The following is a 19,497-nucleotide window of genomic DNA, read 5'->3' as shown; positions in this document are numbered from 1 at the left end:
CAACCACAAAATGGCCAACCACAGAACGGCCAACCACAGAATGGTCAACCACAGAATGGCCAACCACAAAATGGCCAACCACAGAATGGCCAACCACAGAATGGCCAACCACAGAACGGCCAACCACAGAACGGCCAACCACAGAATGGCCAACCACAAAATGGCCAACCACAGAATGGCCAACCACAAAATGGCCAACCACAGAATGGCCAACCACAGAATGGCCAACCACAGAATGGCCAACCACAGAATCATCATCATCATCGTCAGTCCCTCGGAACCGAGGAAGACTCGCTCCCACGCTAACACGAGTTCTCGGGGTGACTGAACAGTCCAATACGGGAACCACAGACCCTGTCACAGGGTGGGACAGATAGACGTTGAGGGAAGGGGAGGGTGGGACAGATAGACGTTGAGGGAAGGGGAGGGTGGGACAGATAGACGTTGAGGGAAGGGGAGGGTGGGACAGATAGACGTTGAGGGAAGGGGAGGGTGGGACAGATAGACGTTGAGGGAAGGGGAGGGTGGGACAGATAGACGTTGAGGGAAGGGGAGGGTGGGACAGATAGACGTTGAGGGAAGGGGAGGGTGGGACAGATAGACGTTGAGGGAAGGGGAGAGTGGGGCAGATAGACGTTGAGGGAAGGGGAGGGTGGGACAGGTTTGCCGCACGCTCCTTCCGCTGCCTGCGCTTGCTTTCTGCGTGCTCGCAATTGGCGACGAGACTCGAGGTGCTCAGCGCCCTCCCGGATGCACTTCCTCCACTCAGGGCGGACTGGTCTTTGGGCCAGGGACTCCCAGGTGTCGGTGGGGGATGTTGCACTTTATCAGGGGAGGGGTGTGTGTCCCTTGTAACGTTCCCTCTGCCCACCTTGGGGCTCGCTTGCCCGTGAAGGAGTTCCGAGTAGAGCGCTCGCTTTGGGGAGTCTGGTGTCTGGGGGACATGCGGACAATGTGGCCCTGCCCAGCGGAGCTGGTCGAGTGTGTGGTCAGTGCTTCGATGCTGGGGATGTCGGGCCTGGTCGAGGACGCTAACGTTGGTGCGTCTGTCCTCCCCGGGGGGACCCAACACACAACCTTCAACGTTGTGAAACCTCCCAGGGTGCTTCACTGGAGCGATTATCAGACACAACTTGACCCCGAGCCACACACCGGGAGATATTGGGGACAGGCGACCACAAGCTGGGTCACAGAGGGGGGTTTTAAGGAGCATCTTGAAGGAGGAGAGAGAGGCGGAGAGGTTTAGGGAGGGAGTTCCAGAGCTTGGGGCCCCAGGCAGCTGAAGGCACGGCCACCGATGGTGGAGCGATCGGGGGATGCTCAAGGGGGCAGGATTGGAGGAGCGCAGAGATCTCGGGGGGTTACAGAGATAGGGAGGGGGGGGCGAGGGAGGGATTTGAACAGGAGGATGAGAATTGTCGGGGCTGGAGGAGGTTACAGAGATAGGGAGGGGGCGAGGGAGGGATTTGAACAGGAGGATGAGAATTGTCGGGGCTGGAGGAGGTTACAGAGATAGGGAGGGGGCGAGGGAGGGATTTGAACAGGAGGATGAGAATTGTAGGGGCTGGAGGAGGTTACAGAGATAGGGAGGGGGCGAGGGAGGGATTTGAACAGGAGGATGAGAATTGTAGGGGCTGGAGGGGTTTACAGAGATAGGGAGGGGGGCGAGGGAGGGATTTGAACAGGAGGATGAGAATTGTAGGGGCTGGAGGAGGTTACAGAGATAGGGAGGGGGGCGAGGGAGGGATTTGAACAGGAGGATGAGAATTGTAGGGGCTGGAGGAGGTTACAGAGATAGGGAGGGGGGGCGAGGGAGGGATTTGAACAGGAGGATGAGAATTGTAGGGGCTGGAGGAGGTTACAGAGATAGGGAGGGGGGGGCGAGGGAGAGATTTGAACAGGAGGATGAGAATTGTCGGGGCTGGAGGTCAATTGGAAATTTTAAAACTGTGATCGATCGATTTGTGTCGGGTAAAGGGGTATTGAGGGTTACAGAACCAAGGCGTATAAATGGAGTTAAGGTACAGGTCAGCCGTGATCTCACTGAATGGCGGAACGGGCTCGAGGGGCTGAATGGGCCTCCTGTTCCTGTGTAACAGGCTCGAGGGGCTGAATGGGCCTCCTCCTGTTCCTGTGTAAGAGGCTCGAGGGGCTGAATGGGCCTCCTGTTCCTGTGTAACAGGCTCGAGGGGCTGAATGGGCCTCCTGTTCCTGTGTAACAGGCTCGAGGGGCTGAATGGGCCTCCTGTTCCTGTATAACAGGCTCGAGGGGCTGAATGGGCCTCCTCCTGTTCCTGTGTAACAGGCTCGAGGGGCTGAATGGGCCTCCTCCTGTTCCTGTGTAACAGACCCGAGGGGCTGAATGGGCCTCCTCCTGTTCCTGGGTAACAGACTCGAGGGGCTGAATGGGCCTCCTGTTCCTGTGTAACAGGCTCGAGGGGCTGAATGGCCTCCTGTTCCTGTGTAACAGGCTCGAGGTGCTGAATGGGCCTCCTCCTGTTCCTGTGTAACAGACTCGAGGGGCTGAATGGGCCTCCTGTTCCTGTGTAACAGGCTCGAGGGGCTGAATGGGCCTCCTCCTGTTCCTGTGTAAGAGGCTCGAGGGGCTGAATGGGCCTCCTGTTCCTGTGTAACAGGCTCGAGGGACTGAATGGGCCTCCTCCTGTTCCTGTGTAACAGGCTCGAGGGGCTGAATGGGCCTCCTGTTCCTGTGTAACAGGCTCGAGGGGCTGAATGGGCCTCCTGTTCCTGTGTAACAGGCTCGAGGGGCTGAATGGGCCTCCTGTTCCTGTATAACAGGCTCGAGGGGCTGAATGGGCCTCCTCCTGTTCCTGTGTAACAGACCCGAGGGGCTGAATGGGCCTCCTCCTGTTCCTGGGTAACAGACTCGAGGGGCTGAATGGGCCTCCTGTTCCTGTGTAACAGGCTCGAGGGGCTGAATGGCCTCCTGTTCCTGTGTAACAGGCTCGAGGTGCTGAATGGGCCTCCTCCTGTTCCTGTGTAACAGACTCGAGGGGCTGAATGGGCCTCCTGTTCCTGTATAACAGGCTCGAGGGGCTGAATGGGCCTCCTCCTGTTCCTGGGTAACAGACTCGAGGGGCTGAATGGGCCTCCTCCTGTTCCCGTGTAACAGGCTCGAGGGACTGAATGGGCCTCCTCCTGTTCCTGTGTAACAGGCTCGAGGGGCTGAATGGGCCTCCTGTTCCTGTGTAACAGGCTCGAGGGGCTGAATGGGCCTCCTCCTGTTCCTGTGTAACAGGCTCGAGGGGCTGAATGGGCCTCCTCCTGTTCCTGTGTAACAGGCTCGAGGGACTGAATGGGCCTCCTGTTCCTGTGTAACAGGCTCGAGGGGCTGAATGGGCCTCCTGTTCCTGTGTAACAGGCTCAAGGGACTGAATGGGCCTCCTGTTCCTGTGTAACAGGCTCGAGGGGCTGAATGGGCCTCCTGTTCCTGTGTAACAGGCTCAAGGGACTGAATGGGCCTCCTGTTCCTGTGTAACAGGCTCGAGGGGCTGAATGGGCCTCCTGTTCCTGTGTAACAGGCTCAAGGGACTGAATGGGCCTCCTGTTCCTGTGTAACAGACTCGAGGGGCTGAATGGGCCTCCTGTTCCTGTGTAACAGGCTCAAGGGACTGAATGGGCCTCCTGTTCCTGTGTAACAGACTCGAGGGGCTGAATGGCCTCCTCCTGTTCCTGTGTAACAGGCTCGAGGGGCTGAATGGGCCTCCTGTTCCTGTGTAACAGGCTCGAGGGGCTGAATGGGCCTCCTGTTCCTGTGTAACAGGCTCAAGGGACTGAATGGGCCTCCTGTTCCTGTATAACAGGCTCGAGGGGCTGAATGGGCCTCCTCCTGTTCCTGGGTAACAGACTCGAGGGGCTGAATGGGCCTCCTGTTCCTGTATAACAGGCTCGAGGGGCTGAATGGGCCTCCTCCTGTTCCTGTGTAACAGACTCGAGGGGCTGAATGGGCCTCCTCCTGTTCCCGTGTAACAGGCTCGAGGGACTGAATGGGCCTCCTCCTGTTCCTGTGTAACAGGCTCGAGGGGCTGAATGGGCCTCCTGTTCCTGTGTAACAGGCTCGAGGGGCTGAATGGGCCTCCTCCTGTTCCTGTGTAACAGGCTCGAGGGGCTGAATGGGCCTCCTCCTGTTCCTGTGTAACAGGCTCAAGGGACTGAATGGGCCTCCTGTTCCTGTGTAACAGGCTCGAGGGGCTGAATGGGCCTCCTGTTCCTGTGTAACAGGCTCAAGGGACTGAATGGGCCTCCTGTTCCTGTGTAACAGGCTCGAGGGGCTGAATGGGCCTCCTGTTCCTGTGTAACAGGCTCAAGGGACTGAATGGGCCTCCTGTTCCTGTGTAACAGGCTCGAGGGGCTGAATGGGCCTCCTGTTCCTGTGTAACAGGCTCAAGGGACTGAATGGGCCTCCTGTTCCTGTGTAACAGACTCGAGGGGCTGAATGGGCCTCCTGTTCCTGTGTAACAGGCTCAAGGGACTGAATGGGCCTCCTGTTCCTGTGTAACAGACTCGAGGGGCTGAATGGCCTCCTCCTGTTCCTGTGTAACAGGCTCGAGGGGCTGAATGGGCCTCCTGTTCCTGTGTAACAGGCTCAAGGGACTGAATGGGCCTCCTGTTCCTGTGTAACAGGCTCAAGGGACTGAATGGGCCTCCTGTTCCTGTGTAACAGGCTCGAGGGCCTGAATGGGCCTCCTGTTCCTGTGTAACAGGCTCGAGGGGCTGAATGGGCCTCCTGTTCCTGTGTAACAGGCTCGAGGGGCTGAATGGGCCTCCTCCTGTTCCTGTGTAACACACTGGAGGGGCTGAATGGGCCTCCTCCTGTTCCTGTGTAACAGGCTCGAGGGGCTGAATGGGCCTCCTCCTGTTCCTGTGTAACAGGCTCGAGGGGCTGAATGGGCCTCCTGTTCCTGTGTGACAGGCTCGAGGGGCTGAATGGGCCTCCTGTTCCTGTGTAACAGACTCGAGGGGCTGAATGGGCCTCCTCCTGTTCCTGTGTAACAGGCTCGAGGGACTGAATGGGCCTCCTGTTCCTGTGTAACAGGCTCGAGGGGCTGAATGGGCCTCCTGTTCCTGTGTAACAGGCTCGAGGGACTGAATGGGCCTCCTGTTCCTGTGTAACAGACTCGAGGGGCTGAATGGGCCTCCTCCTGTTCCTGTGTAACAGGCTCGAGGGGCTGAATGGGCCTCCTGTTCCTGTGTAACAGGCTCGAGGGGCTGAATGGGCCTCCTCCTGTTCCTGTGTAACACACTCGAGGGGCTGAATGGGCCTCCTCCTGTTCCTGTGTAACAGACTCGAGGGGCTGAATGGGCCTCCTGTTCCTGTGTAACAGGCTCGAGGAGCTGAATGGGCCTCCTCCTGTTCCTGTGGGTAAACTAGATACTAGCGGGTGGTCCTCACAGGGACAGGGCTGGCTGTAGGGATGAGACGTTAAACCGAGGCCCCGTCTGCCCTCTCGGGTGGATGTAAAAGATCCCGGGGCCACTATTTGGAAGAAGAGCAGGGGGAGTTCTCCCCGGTGTCCTGGGGCCAATATTTATCCCTCGACCAACATCACTGAAACAGATTAATCCGGGTCATCATCACATCGCTGTGTGTGGGAGCTTGCTGTGCGTGAATTGGCCGCCGTGTTTCCCACAATGCAACAGTGAGCGCACGTCAAAAAAGCTGCTGGATTGTTGTCCTTGTGATTCCGACCTTCTCGAGGTGGGACAACATGCTTCAGAAATGGAACCTTTCCTTTATCTCATTCTCTCTCTCTCTCTCTCTCTCCCTCTCTCGCCGTAGGAAAGGCTGGTTCCCTTTCTCCTACACCAGACCGCTTCAGGACGGGTCAAGCGTGGGTCGACCTGAGTCCAAGTAAGTCATTACATTACAGCGGGGCGTATCATAGGAGGGGATGGGAGAGGCGTGAGAGATCTGGGGACCTCTTATAAACCACCCCTTTCATCCCCATTAACTCCCACCGATAACAATCCCAATGGACACAAACCCCTTCCCATTCACTCCCACTGTACACAATCCCAATGGACCCAAACCCCTTCCCATTCACTCCCACTGTACACAATCCCAATGGACACAAACCCCTTCCCATTCACTCCCACCGATCACAATCCCAATGGACACAAACCCCTTCCCATTCACTCCCACCGTACACAATCCCAATGGACACAAACCCCTTCCCATTCACTCCCACTGTACACAATCCCAATGGACACAAACCCCTTCCCATTCACTCCCACCGTACACAATCCCAATGGACCCAAACCCCTTCCCATTCACTCCCACCGATCACAATCCCAATGGACCCAAACCCCTTCAAATTCACTCCCACTGTACACAATCCCAATGGACCCAAACCCCTTCCCATTCACTCGCACTATACACAATCCCAATGGACCCAAACCCCTTCCCATTCACTCCCACCGTACACAATCCCAATGGACACAAACCTCTTCCCATTCACTCCCACTATACACAATCCCAATGGACCCAAACCCCTTCCCATTCACTCCCACCGTACACAATCCCAATGGACCCAAACCCCTTCCCATTCACTCCCACTGTACACAATTCCAATGGACCCAAACCCTTCCCATTCACTCCCACTGTACACAATCCCAATGGACCCAAACCCCTTCCCCTTAACTCCCACTGTACACAATCCCAATGGACCCAAACCCCTTCCCATTCACTCCCACTGTACACAATCCCAATGGACCCAAACCCCTTCCCATTCACTCCCACTGTACACAATCCCAATGGACACAAACCCCTTCCCATTCACTCCCACCGATCACAATCCCAATGGACCCAAACCCCTTCCCATTCACTCCCACCGATCACAATCCCAATGGACCCAAACCCCTTCCCATTCACTCCCACTGTACACAATCCCAATGGACCCAAACCCCTTCCCATTCACTCCCACCGTACACAATCCCAATGGACCCAAACCCCTTCCCATTCACTCCCACTGTACACAATCCCAATGGACACAAACCCCTTCCCATTCACTCCCACTGTACACAATCCCAATGGACCCAAACCCCTTCCCATTCACTCCCACTGTACACAATCCCAATGGACACAAACCCCTTCCCATTCACTCCCACCGATCACAATCCCAATGGACCTAAACCCCTTCCCATTCACTCCCACTGTACACAATCCCAATGGACCCAAACCCCTTCCCATTCACTCCCACTGTACACAATCCCAATGGACCCAAACCCCTTCCCATTCACTCCCACCGTACACAATCCCAATGGACCCAAACCCCTTCCCATTCACTCCCACTGTACACAATCCCAATGGACACAAACCCCTTCCCATTCACTCCCACTGTACACAATCCCAATGGACCCAAACCCCTTCCCATTCACTCCCACCGTACACAATCCCAATGGACCCAAACCCCTTCCCATTCACTCCCACCGTACACAATCCCAATGGACACAAACCCCTTCCCATTCACTCCCACTGTACACAATCCCAATGGACCCAAACCCCTTCCCATTCACTCCCAGTGTACACAATCCCAATGGACACAAACCCCTTCCCATTCACTCCCACTGTACACAATCCCAATGGACCCAAACCCCTTCCCATTCACTCCCACTGTACACAATCCCAATGGACCCAAACCCCTTCCCATTCATTCTCACTGTACACAATCCCAATGGACCCAAACCCCTTCCCATTCACTCCCACCGTACACAATCCCAATGGACCCAAACCCCTTCCCATTCACTCCCACTGTACACAATCCCAATGGACCCAAACCCCTTCCCATTCACTCCCACTGTACACAATCCCAATGGACCCAAACCCCTTCCCATTCACTCCCACTGTACACAATCCCAATGGACTCAAACCCCTTCCCATTCACTCCCACTGTACACAATCCCAATGGACCCAAACCCCTTCCCATTCATTCCCACCGTACACAATCCCAATGGACCCAAACCCCTTCCCATTCACTCCCACCGTACACAATCCCAATGGACCCAAACCCCTTCCCATTCACTCCCACCATACACAATCCCAATGGACCCAAACCCCTTCCCATTCACTCGCACTATACACAATCCCAATGGACCCAAACCCCTTCCCATTCACTCCCACCGTACACAATCCCAATGGACACAAACCCCTTCCCATTCACTCCCACTGTACACAATCCCAATGGACCCAAACCCCTTCACATTCACTCCCACTGTACACAATCCCAATGGACCCAAACCCCTTCCCATTCATTCTCACTGTACACAATCCCAATGGACCCAAACCCCTTCCCATTCACTCCCACCGTACACAATCCCAATGGACCCAAACCCCTTCCCATTCACTCCCACCGTACACAATCCCAATGGACCCAAACCCCTTCCCATTCACTCCCACTGTACACAATCCCAATGGACCCATACCCCTTCCCATTCACTCCCACCGTACACAATCCCAATGGACCCAAACCCCTTCCCATTCACTCCCACTGTACACAATCCCAATGGACCCAAACCCCTTCCCATTCACTCGCACTATACACAATCCCAATGGACCCAAACCCCTTCCCATTCACTCCCACTGTACACAATCCCAATGGACCCAAACCCCTTCCCATTCACTCCCACTATACACAATCCCAATGGACCCAAACCCCTTCCCATTCACTCCCACCGTACACAATCCCAATGGACACAAACCCCTTCCCATTCACTCCCACTGTACACAATCCCAATGGACCCAAACCCCTTCCCATTCACTCCCACTGTACACAATCCCAATGGACCCAAACCCCTTCCCATTCATTCTCACTGTACACAATCCCAATGGACCCAAACCCCTTCCCATTCACTCCCACCGTACACAATCCCAATGGACCCAAACCCCTTCCCATTCACTCCCACCGTACACAATCCCAATGGACCCAAACCCCTTCCCATTCACTCCCACTGTACACAATCCCAATGGACTCAAACCCCTTCCCATTCACTCCCACTGTACACAATCCCAATGGACCCAAACCCCTTCCCATTCATTCCCACTGTACACAATCCCAATGGACCCAAACCCCTTCCCATTCACTCCCAATGTACACAATCCCAATGGACCCAAACCCCTTCCCATTCATTCTCACTGTACACAATCCCAATGGACCCAAACCCCTTCCCATTCACTCCCACCGTACACAATCCCAATGGACCCAAACCCCTTCCCATTCACTCCCACCGTACACAATCCCAATGGACCCAAACCCCTTCCCATTCACTCCCACTGTACACAATCCCAATGGACCCATACCCCTTCCCATTCACTCCCACCGTACACAATCCCAATGGACCCAAACCCCTTCCCATTCACTCCCACTGTACACAATCCCAATGGACCCAAACCCCTTCCCATTCACTCGCACTATACACAATCCCAATGGACCCAAACCCCTTCCCATTCACTCCCACTGTACACAATCCCAATGGACCCAAACCCCTTCCCATTCACTCCCACTATACACAATCCCAATGGACCCAAACCCCTTCCCATTCACTCCCACCGTACACAATCCCAATGGACACAAACCCCTTCCCATTCACTCCCACTGTACACAATCCCAATGGACCCAAACCCCTTCCCATTCACTCCCACTGTACACAATCCCAATGGACCCAAACCCCTTCCCATTCACTCCCACCGTACACAATCCCAATGGACCCAAACCCCTTCCCATTCACTCCCACTGTACACAATCCCAATGGACCCAAACCCCTTCCCATTCACTCCCACTGTACACAATCCCAATGGACCCAAACCCCTTCCCATTCACTCCCCCCGTACACAATCCCAATGGACCCAAACCCCTTCCCATTCACTCCCACTGTACACAATCCCAATGGACCCAAACCCCTTCCCATTCACTCCCACTGTACACAATCCCAATGGACCCAAACCCCTTCCCATTCACTCCCACTGTACACAATCCCAATGGACACAAACCCCTTCCCATTCACTCCCACCAATCACAATCCCAATGGACCCAAACCCCTTCCCATTCACTCCCAGCGTACACAATCCCAATTATTTGCAACCTTATATTATTTAAGATTGATTTGAGTCTAATCTCTCTCTGTCCCACATTCCCCCCTCTCTCTCCCTCCCCTTCGTTCTCCCTCCCCCTCTCTCTCCCTCCCCCTCTCTCTCCTTCCCACTCTCTCTCTCCCCGTCTCTCTCCTTCCCCTGGCCTCCCTTTCTATCCCTCCCCCTCGCTCTCCCTTCCCCTCTCTCTCCCTCCCCTTCTCTCTCCCTCCCCCTCTCTCTCTTTCCCACTCTCTCTCTCCCCCTCTCTCTCCTTCCCCCGGCCTCCCTCTCTATCCCTCCCCCTCGCTCTCCTCCCCTTCTCTCTCCCTCCCCTTCTCTCTCCCTCCCCCTCTCTCTCTTTCCCACTCTCTCCCTCCCCCTCACTCTGCTCCCCCTCTCTATCCCTCCCCCTCTCTCTCCTTTCCCCCTGCCTCCCTATCCCCCTCCCTCCTCCTCTCTCCCTTCCCACTCTCTATCCCTTCCCCTCGCTCTCCCTCCCCCTCTTTCTCCTTCCCACTCTCTCTCCTTCCCCCGGCCTCCCTCTCTCTCCCTCCCCCTCTCTCTCCCTCCCCTTCTCTCTCCCTCCCCTTCTCTCTCCCTCCCCCTCTCTCTCCCTCCACCTCTCTCTCCTTTCCTCCTGCCCCCCTATCTCCCTCCCTATCCCCCTCCCTCCTCCTCTCTCCCTTCCCACTCTCTCTCCCTCCCCCTCTCTCTCCCTCCCCTTCTCTCTCCCTCCCCCTCTCTCTCCCTCCCCCTCTCTCACCCTCCCCCTCTCTCTCCCTCCCCCTCTCTCTCCTTTCCCCCTGTCTCCCTATCCCCCTCCCTCCTTCTCTCTCCCTTCCCACTCTCTATCCCTTCCCCTCGCTCTCCCTCCCCCTCTTTCTCCTTCCCACTCTCTCTCCTTCCCCCGGCCTCCCTCTCTCTCCCTCCCCCTCTCTCTCCCTCCCTATCCCCCTCCCTCCACTTCTCTCCCTCCCCCCCACCCCCCTCTCAGTTTACAGGCCAGTAAGTTTAACAGCAGCAGCACTGGACGGTTGGATAAAGTCACTGTGTCCCCGGAACCAGGGCTCACGCCCTCCTCCAGACAGGGGAACAGCTCACTGCTCTCCTCCAGCCACCTACGACCAAGACCCTATAGCATGATGAACCCTGATCTCTCACAGGTAGGTCGGGGCTATCCCCGGTCAGGATGCTCACGGGCTGCGGGAGTCGTTGAGTTGGGAGCGGTTTAGCCGGTCGTGTGGTGTCCACGAGAGTGAATAAAACCCCAGCCAGTTGGGGCTCGGGGGGCGATCCATGATGGGGCAGTTGTTTGCGAGCCCGGTGGATGAACCAGTAACGTGTCGTCTGGCCGAGGAAGACTTGCTTCCTCTCGAACACGAGTTCTCAGCTGACTAAACCTCACAACACAGGAATTACAGTCTCTGTCACAGGTGGGACAGACAGTGGATGGAGGCAAGGGGGAAGTCTGGGTTACAGAGATAGGGAGGGGGGCGAGGGAGGGATTTGAACAGGAGGATGAGAATTGTAGGGGCTGGAGGAGGTTACAGAGATAGGGAGGGGGGGCGAGGAAGGGATTGAAACAGGAGGATGAGAATTGTAGGGGCTGGAGGGGGTTACAGAGATAGGGAGGGGGGGGCGAGGGAGGGATTTGAACAGGAGGATGAGAATTGTAGGGGCTGGAGGAGGTTACAGAGATAGGGAGGGGGGCGAGGGAGGGATTTGAACAGGAGGATGAGAATTGTCGGGGCTGGAGGAGGTTACAGAGATAGGGAGGAGGGGCGAGGGAGGGATTTGAAGAGGAGGATTAGAATTGTAGGGGCTGGAGGAGGTTACAGAGATAGGGAGGGGGCGAGGGAGGGATTTGAAGAGGAGGATGAGAATTGTCAGGGCTGGAGGGGGTTACAGAGATAGGGAGGGGGGCGAGGGAGGGATTTGAACAGGAGGATGAGAATTGTAGGGGCTGGAGGAGGTTACAGAGATAGGGAGGGGGGGCGAGGGAGGGATTTGAACAGGAGGATGAGAATTGTAGGGGCTGGAGGAGGTTACAGAGATAGGGAGGGGGGCGAGGGAGGGATTTGAACAGGAGGATGAGAATTGTCGGGGCTGGAGGAGGTTACAGAGATAGGGAGGGAGGCGAGGGAGGGATTTAAAGAGGAGGATGAGAATTGTAGGGGCCGGAGGAGGTTACAGAGATAGGGAGGGGGGCGAGGGAGGGATTTGAACAGGAAGATGAGAATTGTCGGGGCTGGAGGAGGTTACAGAGATAGGGAGGGAGGAGTGTGATGAATTGAGGATGGCAGAGGGCAGAGATTGGCGAGTGTCATGCTGAGACAGACACACCAAGAGCGAGTCCATGCACAACACCATCTCCGGAGCTGTTCCTCGAGGGATGGACTCAACGAGGGAGGTTGGAGGAGTTTTATGGGCGTCGTGTTGCCATCGTGACTGACTTGTTCCCCGTCGTGGCTCCATTCTCGCGGCCTGACTCTCTTCCCCTCTTTTCCCCGCAGCTCGGGGTGGAATTTGGGAGGTCCGGGAGCCACTCCCCGCGGTAAGTGACCAATCGCAACGCTTCCCGATCGCTCGACCAGCCATCCCTCCCTCTCCCGCGCTCCCCACTCCATGGACCATCGCCCCATCAGTCGGCTGCATGGTGGTTCCAATTGTCCAGCGACTATCGCAACCTCAGGACACCCGACAGTGCTTCACAGCGACTGACGGACATTCCATGGACCCTGGATCAGTTCCTGGACTGGAGGGTAGCTAATGTAACCCCACTGGTTAACAAAGGAGGGAGAGAGAAAGCGGGTAATTATAGACCGGTTAGCCTGACATCGGCAGTGGGGAAAATGCTGGAATCAATTATTAAGGATCAAATAGCAGCACATTTGGAAAGCAATGACAGGATCGGTCCAAGTCAGCATGGATTTATGAAAGGGGAAATCATGCTTGACAAATCTTCTGGAATTTTTTGAGGATGTAACTAGTAGAGTGGACAAGGGAGAACCAGTGGGTGTGGTGTATTTGGACTTTCAAAAGGCTTTTGACAAGGTCCCACACAAGAGATTGGTGTGCAAAATTAAAGCACATGGTATTGGGGGTAATGTACTGACGTGGATAGAGAACTGGTTGGCAGACAGGAAGCAGAGAGTCGGGATAAACGGGTCCTTTTCAGAATGGCAGGCAGTGACTAGTGGGGTACCGCAGGGCTCAGTGCTGGGACCCCAGCTATTTACAATATACATTAATGATTTAGATGAAGGAATTGAGTGTAATATCTCCAAGTTTGCAGATGACACTAAGCTGGGTGGCAGTGTGAGCTGTGAGGAGGATGCTATGAGGCTGCAGGGTGACTTGGACAGGTTAGGTGAGTGGGCAAATGCATGGCAGATGCAGTATAATGTGGATAAATGTGAGGTTATCCACTTTGGGGGCAAAAACAGGAAGGCAGAATATTATCTGAACGGTGACAGATTAGGAAAAGGGGAGGTGCAACGAGACCTGGGTGTCATGGTACATCAGTCATTGAAAGTTGGCCATGCAGGTACAGCAGGCGGTGAAGAAGGCAAATGGTATGTTGGCCTTCATAGCGAGAGGATTTGAGTACAGGGGCAGGGAGGTCTTACTGCAGTTGTACAGGGCCTTGGTGAGGCCACACCTGGAATATTGTGTTCAGTTTTGGTCTCCTAACCTGAGGAAGGACATTCTTGCTATTGAGGGAGTGCAGCGAAGGTTCACCAGACTGATTCCCGGGATGGCAGGACTGACATATGAAGAAAGACTGGACCGACTGGGCTTATATTCACTGGAGTTTAGAAGAATGAGAGGGGAATCTCATAGAAACATATAAATTTCTGACAGGACTGGACAGGTTAGATGCAGGAAGAATGTTCCCGATGTTGGGGAAGTCCAGAACCAGGGGCTCACAGTCTAAGGATAAGGAGTAAGCCATTGAGGACCGAGATGAGGAGAAACTTCTTCACCCAGAGAATTGTGAACCTGTGGAATTCTCTACCACAGAAAGTTGTTGGGGGCCAGTTCGTTGGATATATTCAGAAGGGAGTTAGATGTGGCCCTTACGGCTAAAGGGATCAGGGGGTATGGAGAGAAGGCAGGAGTGGGGTACTGAGGGAATGGTCAGCCATGATCATATTGAATGGTGGGGCAGGCTCGAAGGGCCCAATGGCCTGCTCCTGCACCTATTTTCTATGTTTCTATGTTTGAAGTGATGCAGTGTGGGAATCGTGGCGCCCAATTTGTGCACAGCAAGCTCCCACAACCAGCGAATTCGATCGATGACTTGCTCATCCAGCGATGGTGTTTGCGGGACAGGAGTTTCTCGGTCCCTGTGGGTGAGGGTCAATGGGTTACTGAGGGAGACGGGAGCCTCTCGGTCCCTGTGGGTGAGGGTCAGTGGGTTACTGAGGGAGACGGGAGCCTCTCGGTCCCTGTGGGTGTGGGTCAGTGGGTTACTGAGGGAGACGGGAGCCTCTCGGTCCCTGTGGGTGAGGGTCAGTGGGTTACTGAGGGAGTCGGGAGTCTCTCGGTCCCTGTGGGTGAGGGTCAGTGGGTTACTGAGGGAGACGGGAGCCTCTCGGTCCCTGTGGGTGAGGGTCAGTGGGTTACTGAGGGAGATGGGAGCCTCTCGGTCCCTGTGGGTGAGGGTCAGTGGGTTACTGAGGGAGACGGGAGCCTCTCGGTCCCTGTGGGTGAGGGTCAGTGGGTTACTGAGGGAGACGGGAGCCTCTCGGTCCCTGTGGGTGAGGGTCAGTGGGTTACTGAGGGAGACGGGAGCCTCTCGGTCCCTGTGGGTGAGGGTCAGTGGGTTACTGAGGGAGACGGGAGCCTCTCGGTCCCTGTGGGTGAGGGTCAGTGGGTTACTGAGGGAGACTGGAGCCTCTCGGTCCCTGTGGGTGAGGGTCAGTGGGTTACTGAGGGAGACGGGAGCCTCTCGGTCCCTGTGGGTGAGGGTCAGTGGGTTACTGAGGGAGACGGGAGCCTCTCGGTCCCTGTGGGTGAGGGTCAGTGGGTTACTGAGGGAGACGGGAGCCTCTCGGTCCCTGTGGGTGAGGGTCAGTGGGTTACTGAGGGAGACGGGAGCCTCTCGGTCCCTGTGGGTGAGGGTCAGTGGGTTACTGAGGGAGACGGGAGCCTCTCGGTCCCTGTGGGTGAGGGTCAGTGGGTTACTGAGGGAGACGGGAGCCTCTCGGTCCCTGTGGGTGAGGGTCAGTGGGTTACTGAGGGAGACAGGAGCCTCTCGGTCCCTGTGGGTGAGGGTCAGTGGGTTACTGAGGGAGACGGGAGCCTCTCGGTCCCTGTGGGTGAGCGTCAGTGGGTTACTGAGTGAGACGGGAGCCTCTCGGTCCCTGTGGGTGAGGGTCAGTGGGTTACTGAGGGAGACGGGAGCCTCTCGGTCCCTGTGGGTGAGGGGTCAGTGGGTTACTGAGGGAGAAGGGAGCCTCTCGGTCCCTGTGGCTGAGGGTCAGTGGGTTACTGAGGGAGACGGGAGCCTCTCGGTCCCTGTGGGTGAGGGTCAGTGGGTTACTGAGGGAGACGGGAGCCTCTCGGTCCCTGTGGGTGAGGGTCAGTGGGATACTGAGGGAGACGGGAGCCTCTCGGTCCCTGTGGGTGAGGGTCAGTGGGTTACTGAGGGAGACGGGAGCCTCTCGGTCCCTGTGGGTGAGGGTCAGTGGGTTACTGAGGGAGACGGGAGCCTCTCGGTCCCTGTGGGTGAGGGTCAGTGGGTTACTGAGGGAGACGGGAGCCTCTCGGTCCCTGTGGGTGAGGGTCAGTGGGTTACTGAGGGAGACGGGAGCCTCTCGGTCCCTGTGGGTGAGGGTCAGTGGGTTACTGAGGGAGACGGGAGCCTGTACTGTCTGTCCCTAGACCGTTATACTTTTGTTTGTTTAGGAACAATCCCTTTGCCAACATTCGGTTGAAAAGGACTGTGACGAACGATCGATCCGCTCCGGCTATTCGATGAGAGACCGCCGAGGACCACCGAGCTCGGGGAGACGGACGAGAGACACTTTGGCCTCGCCGACCTTGACTGCGATCCAACTCTCTTCCCCCCCTCCGCCCCGAATCCCCGTTGGAGAAGGATTCATGGAGCAGCCGGGAGCCTAATCGTCGACTAACCTGATTGTAACAAGTTGTAGACTCTCCTCTGACCGTCGAGTCTTCCGCCTCTGGCGATCGCTGGCCTTTTCCCCCGCTGCCCAAACCCCCCCCCACCCCCGCTCTCCCCCGTGACATTATTTCGGGACAATCTCCCCCCTCCGCCTCTCGGAGTTCGCGGGCCCCTCGCGCCCCATTTCCCTCGTTACTTTTGGACCGTTGCTGGGGATGTGAGCGTCGCTGGCCAAGGCCGGTATTTATCGGCCCGTCCCGAATCGCCCCTCGGGCAGCTGACACGTGAGCCTCCTTCTTGAACCGCTGCAGTCCCGGGGCGGGCGGAGGTCGCTCCCACACACGGTGCTGTTCGGGAGGGAGTTCCAGCATCGTGATGAAGGAACGGCTGATATATTTCCCAGTCGAGGGATGGAGTGTGTGACTGGGAGGGGGAACCTGGAGGTGCTGGTGTTCCCCTGGACCTGCTGCCCTGGTCCTTCGAGGCGGGGTAGAGGTCGGGGGGTTCGGGAGGTGCTGGTGAAGATGCCTTGGCGATTTGCCGCGGTGCATCTTGTGAGTGTCGGAGGTGGAGGAGGGAGTGAGTGTTGGAGGTGGAGGAGGGAGTGAGTGTCGCAGGTGGAGGAGGGAGCGAGTGTCGGAGGTGGAGGAGGGAGTGAGTGTTGGAGGTGGAGGAGGGAGTGAGTGTCGGAGGTGGAGGAGGGAGTGAGTGTCGGAGGTGGAGGAGGGAGCGAGTGTCGGAGGTGGAGGAGGGAGCGAGTGTTGGAGGTGGAGGAGGGAGTGAGTGTCGGAGGTGGAGGAGGAGGGAGTGAGTGTCGGAGGTGGAGGAGGGAGCGAGTGTCGGAGGTGGAGGAGGGAGTGAGTGTTCGGAGGTGGAGGAGGGAGCGAATGTCGGAGGTGGAGGAGGGAGCGAGTGTTCGGAGGTGGAGGAGGGAGCGAATGTCGGAGGTGGAGGAGGGAGCGAGTGTTCGGAGGTGGAGGAGGGAGCGAGTGTTCGGAGGTGGAGGAGGGAGCGAGTGTTGGAGGTGGAGGAGGGAGTGAGTGTTGGAGGTGGAGGAGGGAGCGAGTGTTGGAGGTGGAGGAGGGAGTGAGTGTCGGAGGTGGAGGAGGGAGCGAGTGTCGGAGGTGGAGGAGGGAGTGAGTGTCGGAGGTGGAGGAGGGAGTGAGTGTTTATCTAGGACTCGGGGGGCATGGTCTCAGAATCAGGGCCCACCCATTTAAGACGGAGGTGAGGAGGAGTTACTTCTGGTGACTCGGTGGAATTCTCTGCCTCAGAGAGCTGTGGAAGCCGGGACATTGAATATATTTAAGACAGAGACAGACAGTTCCTTAACCGATAAGGGGGCGGGCAGGGAAGTGGAGCTGGGTCCATGATGGGATCAGGCCACGATGGTATTAAATGGCGGAGCAGGGCTCGAGGGGCCGAATGGCCGGCTCCTGATCCTATTTCTGATGACCTTATTGCTTGTCGCAAGTTGTGTGGAGCCAATATTACTTGTCGCTTACCTTGCGTCTTGGACAGATCCGTGGCTGGAGTTGATCCCGGATCTTCGGGAATCGAGCAGCAGATGGGGGAATGTACGTGACCATCGAGGCCCCTCATCCACCTGTATCAAGCAGTAACAGCGGTCGGGAGAGCCAGAGATACTCAGAGCACTCAGTACCCAGCAGAGCAGAGTCGACACCACACCGGGAGATATCGGGGACAGGCGACCACAAGCTGGGTCACGGAGGGGGGTTTTCAGGAGCGTCTTGAAGGAGGAGGAGAGAGAGGCGGAGAGGTTTAGGGAGGGAGTTCCAGAGCTTGGGGCCCCAGGCAGCTGAAGGCTCGGCCACCGATGGTGGAGCGATCGGGGGATGCTCAAGGGGGCAGGATTGGAGGGGCGCAGAGATCTCGGGAGGTTACAGAGATAGGGAGGGGGGGCGAGGGAGGGATTTGAACAGGAGGATGAGAATTGTAGGGGCTGGAGGTGGTTACAGAGATAGGGAGGGGGGGCGAGGGAGGGATTTGAACAGGAGGATGAGAATTGTAGGGGCTGGAGGAGGTTACAGAGATAGGGAGGGGGCGAGGGAGGGATTTGAACAGGAGGATGAGAATTGTAGGGGCTGGAGGAGGTTACAGAGATAGGGACCATGGAGGGATTTATAAACAAGGATGGGGAATTTTCAAATCGAGGTGTTGTTTAACAGGGAGCCAATGTAGGTCAGCGAGCACACTGGGTGATGGGTGAGTGGGACTGGGTGTGAGTTAGGACACGGGGTCAGTGAGCACAGGGGGTGATGGGTGAGTGGGACTGGGTGTGAGTTAGGACACGGGGCAGTGAGCACAGGGGGTGATGGGTGAGTGGGACTGGGTGTGAGTTAGGACACGGGGTCAGTGAGCACAGGGGGTGATGGGTGAGTGGGACTGGGTGTGAGTTAGGACACGGGGTCAGTGAGCACAGGGGGTGATGGGTGAGTGGGACTGGGTGTGAGTTAGGACACGGGGCACAGGGGGTGATGGGTGAGTGGGACTGGGTGTGAGTTAGGACACGGGGCAGTGAGCACAGGGAGTGATGGGTGAGTGGGACTGGGTGTGAGTTAGGACACGGGGCACAGGGGGTGATGGGTGAGCGGGACTGGGTGTGAGTTAGGACACGGGTCAGTGAGCACAGGGGGTGATGGGTGAGTGGGACTGGGTGTGAGTTAGGACACGGGGCAGTGAGCACAGGGGGTGATGGGTGAGTGTGACTGGGTGTGAGTTAGGACACGGGGCAGTGAGCACAGGGGGTGATGGGTGAGTGGGACTGGGTGTGAGTTAGGACACGGGGCAGAGGGGGTGATGGGTGAGCGGGACTGGGTGTGAGTTAGGACACGGGTCAGTGAGCACAGGGGGTGATGGGTGAGTGGGACTGGGTGTGAGTTAGGACACGGGTCAGTGAGCACAGGGGGTGATGGGTGAGTGGGACTGGGTGTGAGTTAGGACACGGGGCAGTGAGCACAGGGGGTGATGGGTGAGTGGGACTGGGTGTGAGTTAGGACACGGGGTCAGTGAGCACAGGGGGTGATGGGTGAGTGGGACTGGGTGTGAGTTAGGACACGGGGCACAGGGGGTGATGGGTGAGTGGGACTGGGTGTGAGTTGGGACACGGGGCACAGGGGGTGATGGGTGAGCGGGACTGGGTGTGAGTTAGGACACGGGGTCAGTGAGCACAGGGGGTGATGGGTGAGTGGGACTGGGTGTGAGTTAGGACACGGGTCAGTGAGCACAGGGGGTGATGGGTGAGTGGGACTGGGTG

At 56.9% G+C, this 19,497-nt stretch overlaps 1 protein-coding gene across 1 annotated transcript in view; it reads left to right on the top strand.

The window, feature by feature from the left end:
• Window positions 1–16,725, top strand: part of LOC139242733 (BAR/IMD domain-containing adapter protein 2-like) — a 31,110-nt gene extending 14,385 nt beyond the window's left edge. The window contains exons 6-9 of the mRNA XM_070870493.1: window positions 5,801–5,872; window positions 11,082–11,250; window positions 12,601–12,641; window positions 16,001–16,725. Coding sequence (XP_070726594.1) covers window positions 5,801–5,872; window positions 11,082–11,250; window positions 12,601–12,641; window positions 16,001–16,073 — 355 coding nt within the window. The 3' untranslated portion in view covers window positions 16,074–16,725. The remainder of the gene's footprint in view (window positions 1–5,800; window positions 5,873–11,081; window positions 11,251–12,600; window positions 12,642–16,000) is intronic.
• The last annotated feature ends 2,772 nt before the right edge of the window (window positions 16,726–19,497 follow it).

Source organism: Pristiophorus japonicus, unplaced genomic scaffold (genome assembly GCF_044704955.1).
Source record: "Pristiophorus japonicus isolate sPriJap1 unplaced genomic scaffold, sPriJap1.hap1 HAP1_SCAFFOLD_1460, whole genome shotgun sequence".
NCBI classification, from domain to species: Eukaryota; Metazoa; Chordata; class Chondrichthyes; family Pristiophoridae; genus Pristiophorus; species Pristiophorus japonicus.
The sequence above is the reverse complement of the archived record's forward strand: the minus strand, read 5'-3'. Positions and strand labels throughout refer to the sequence as shown.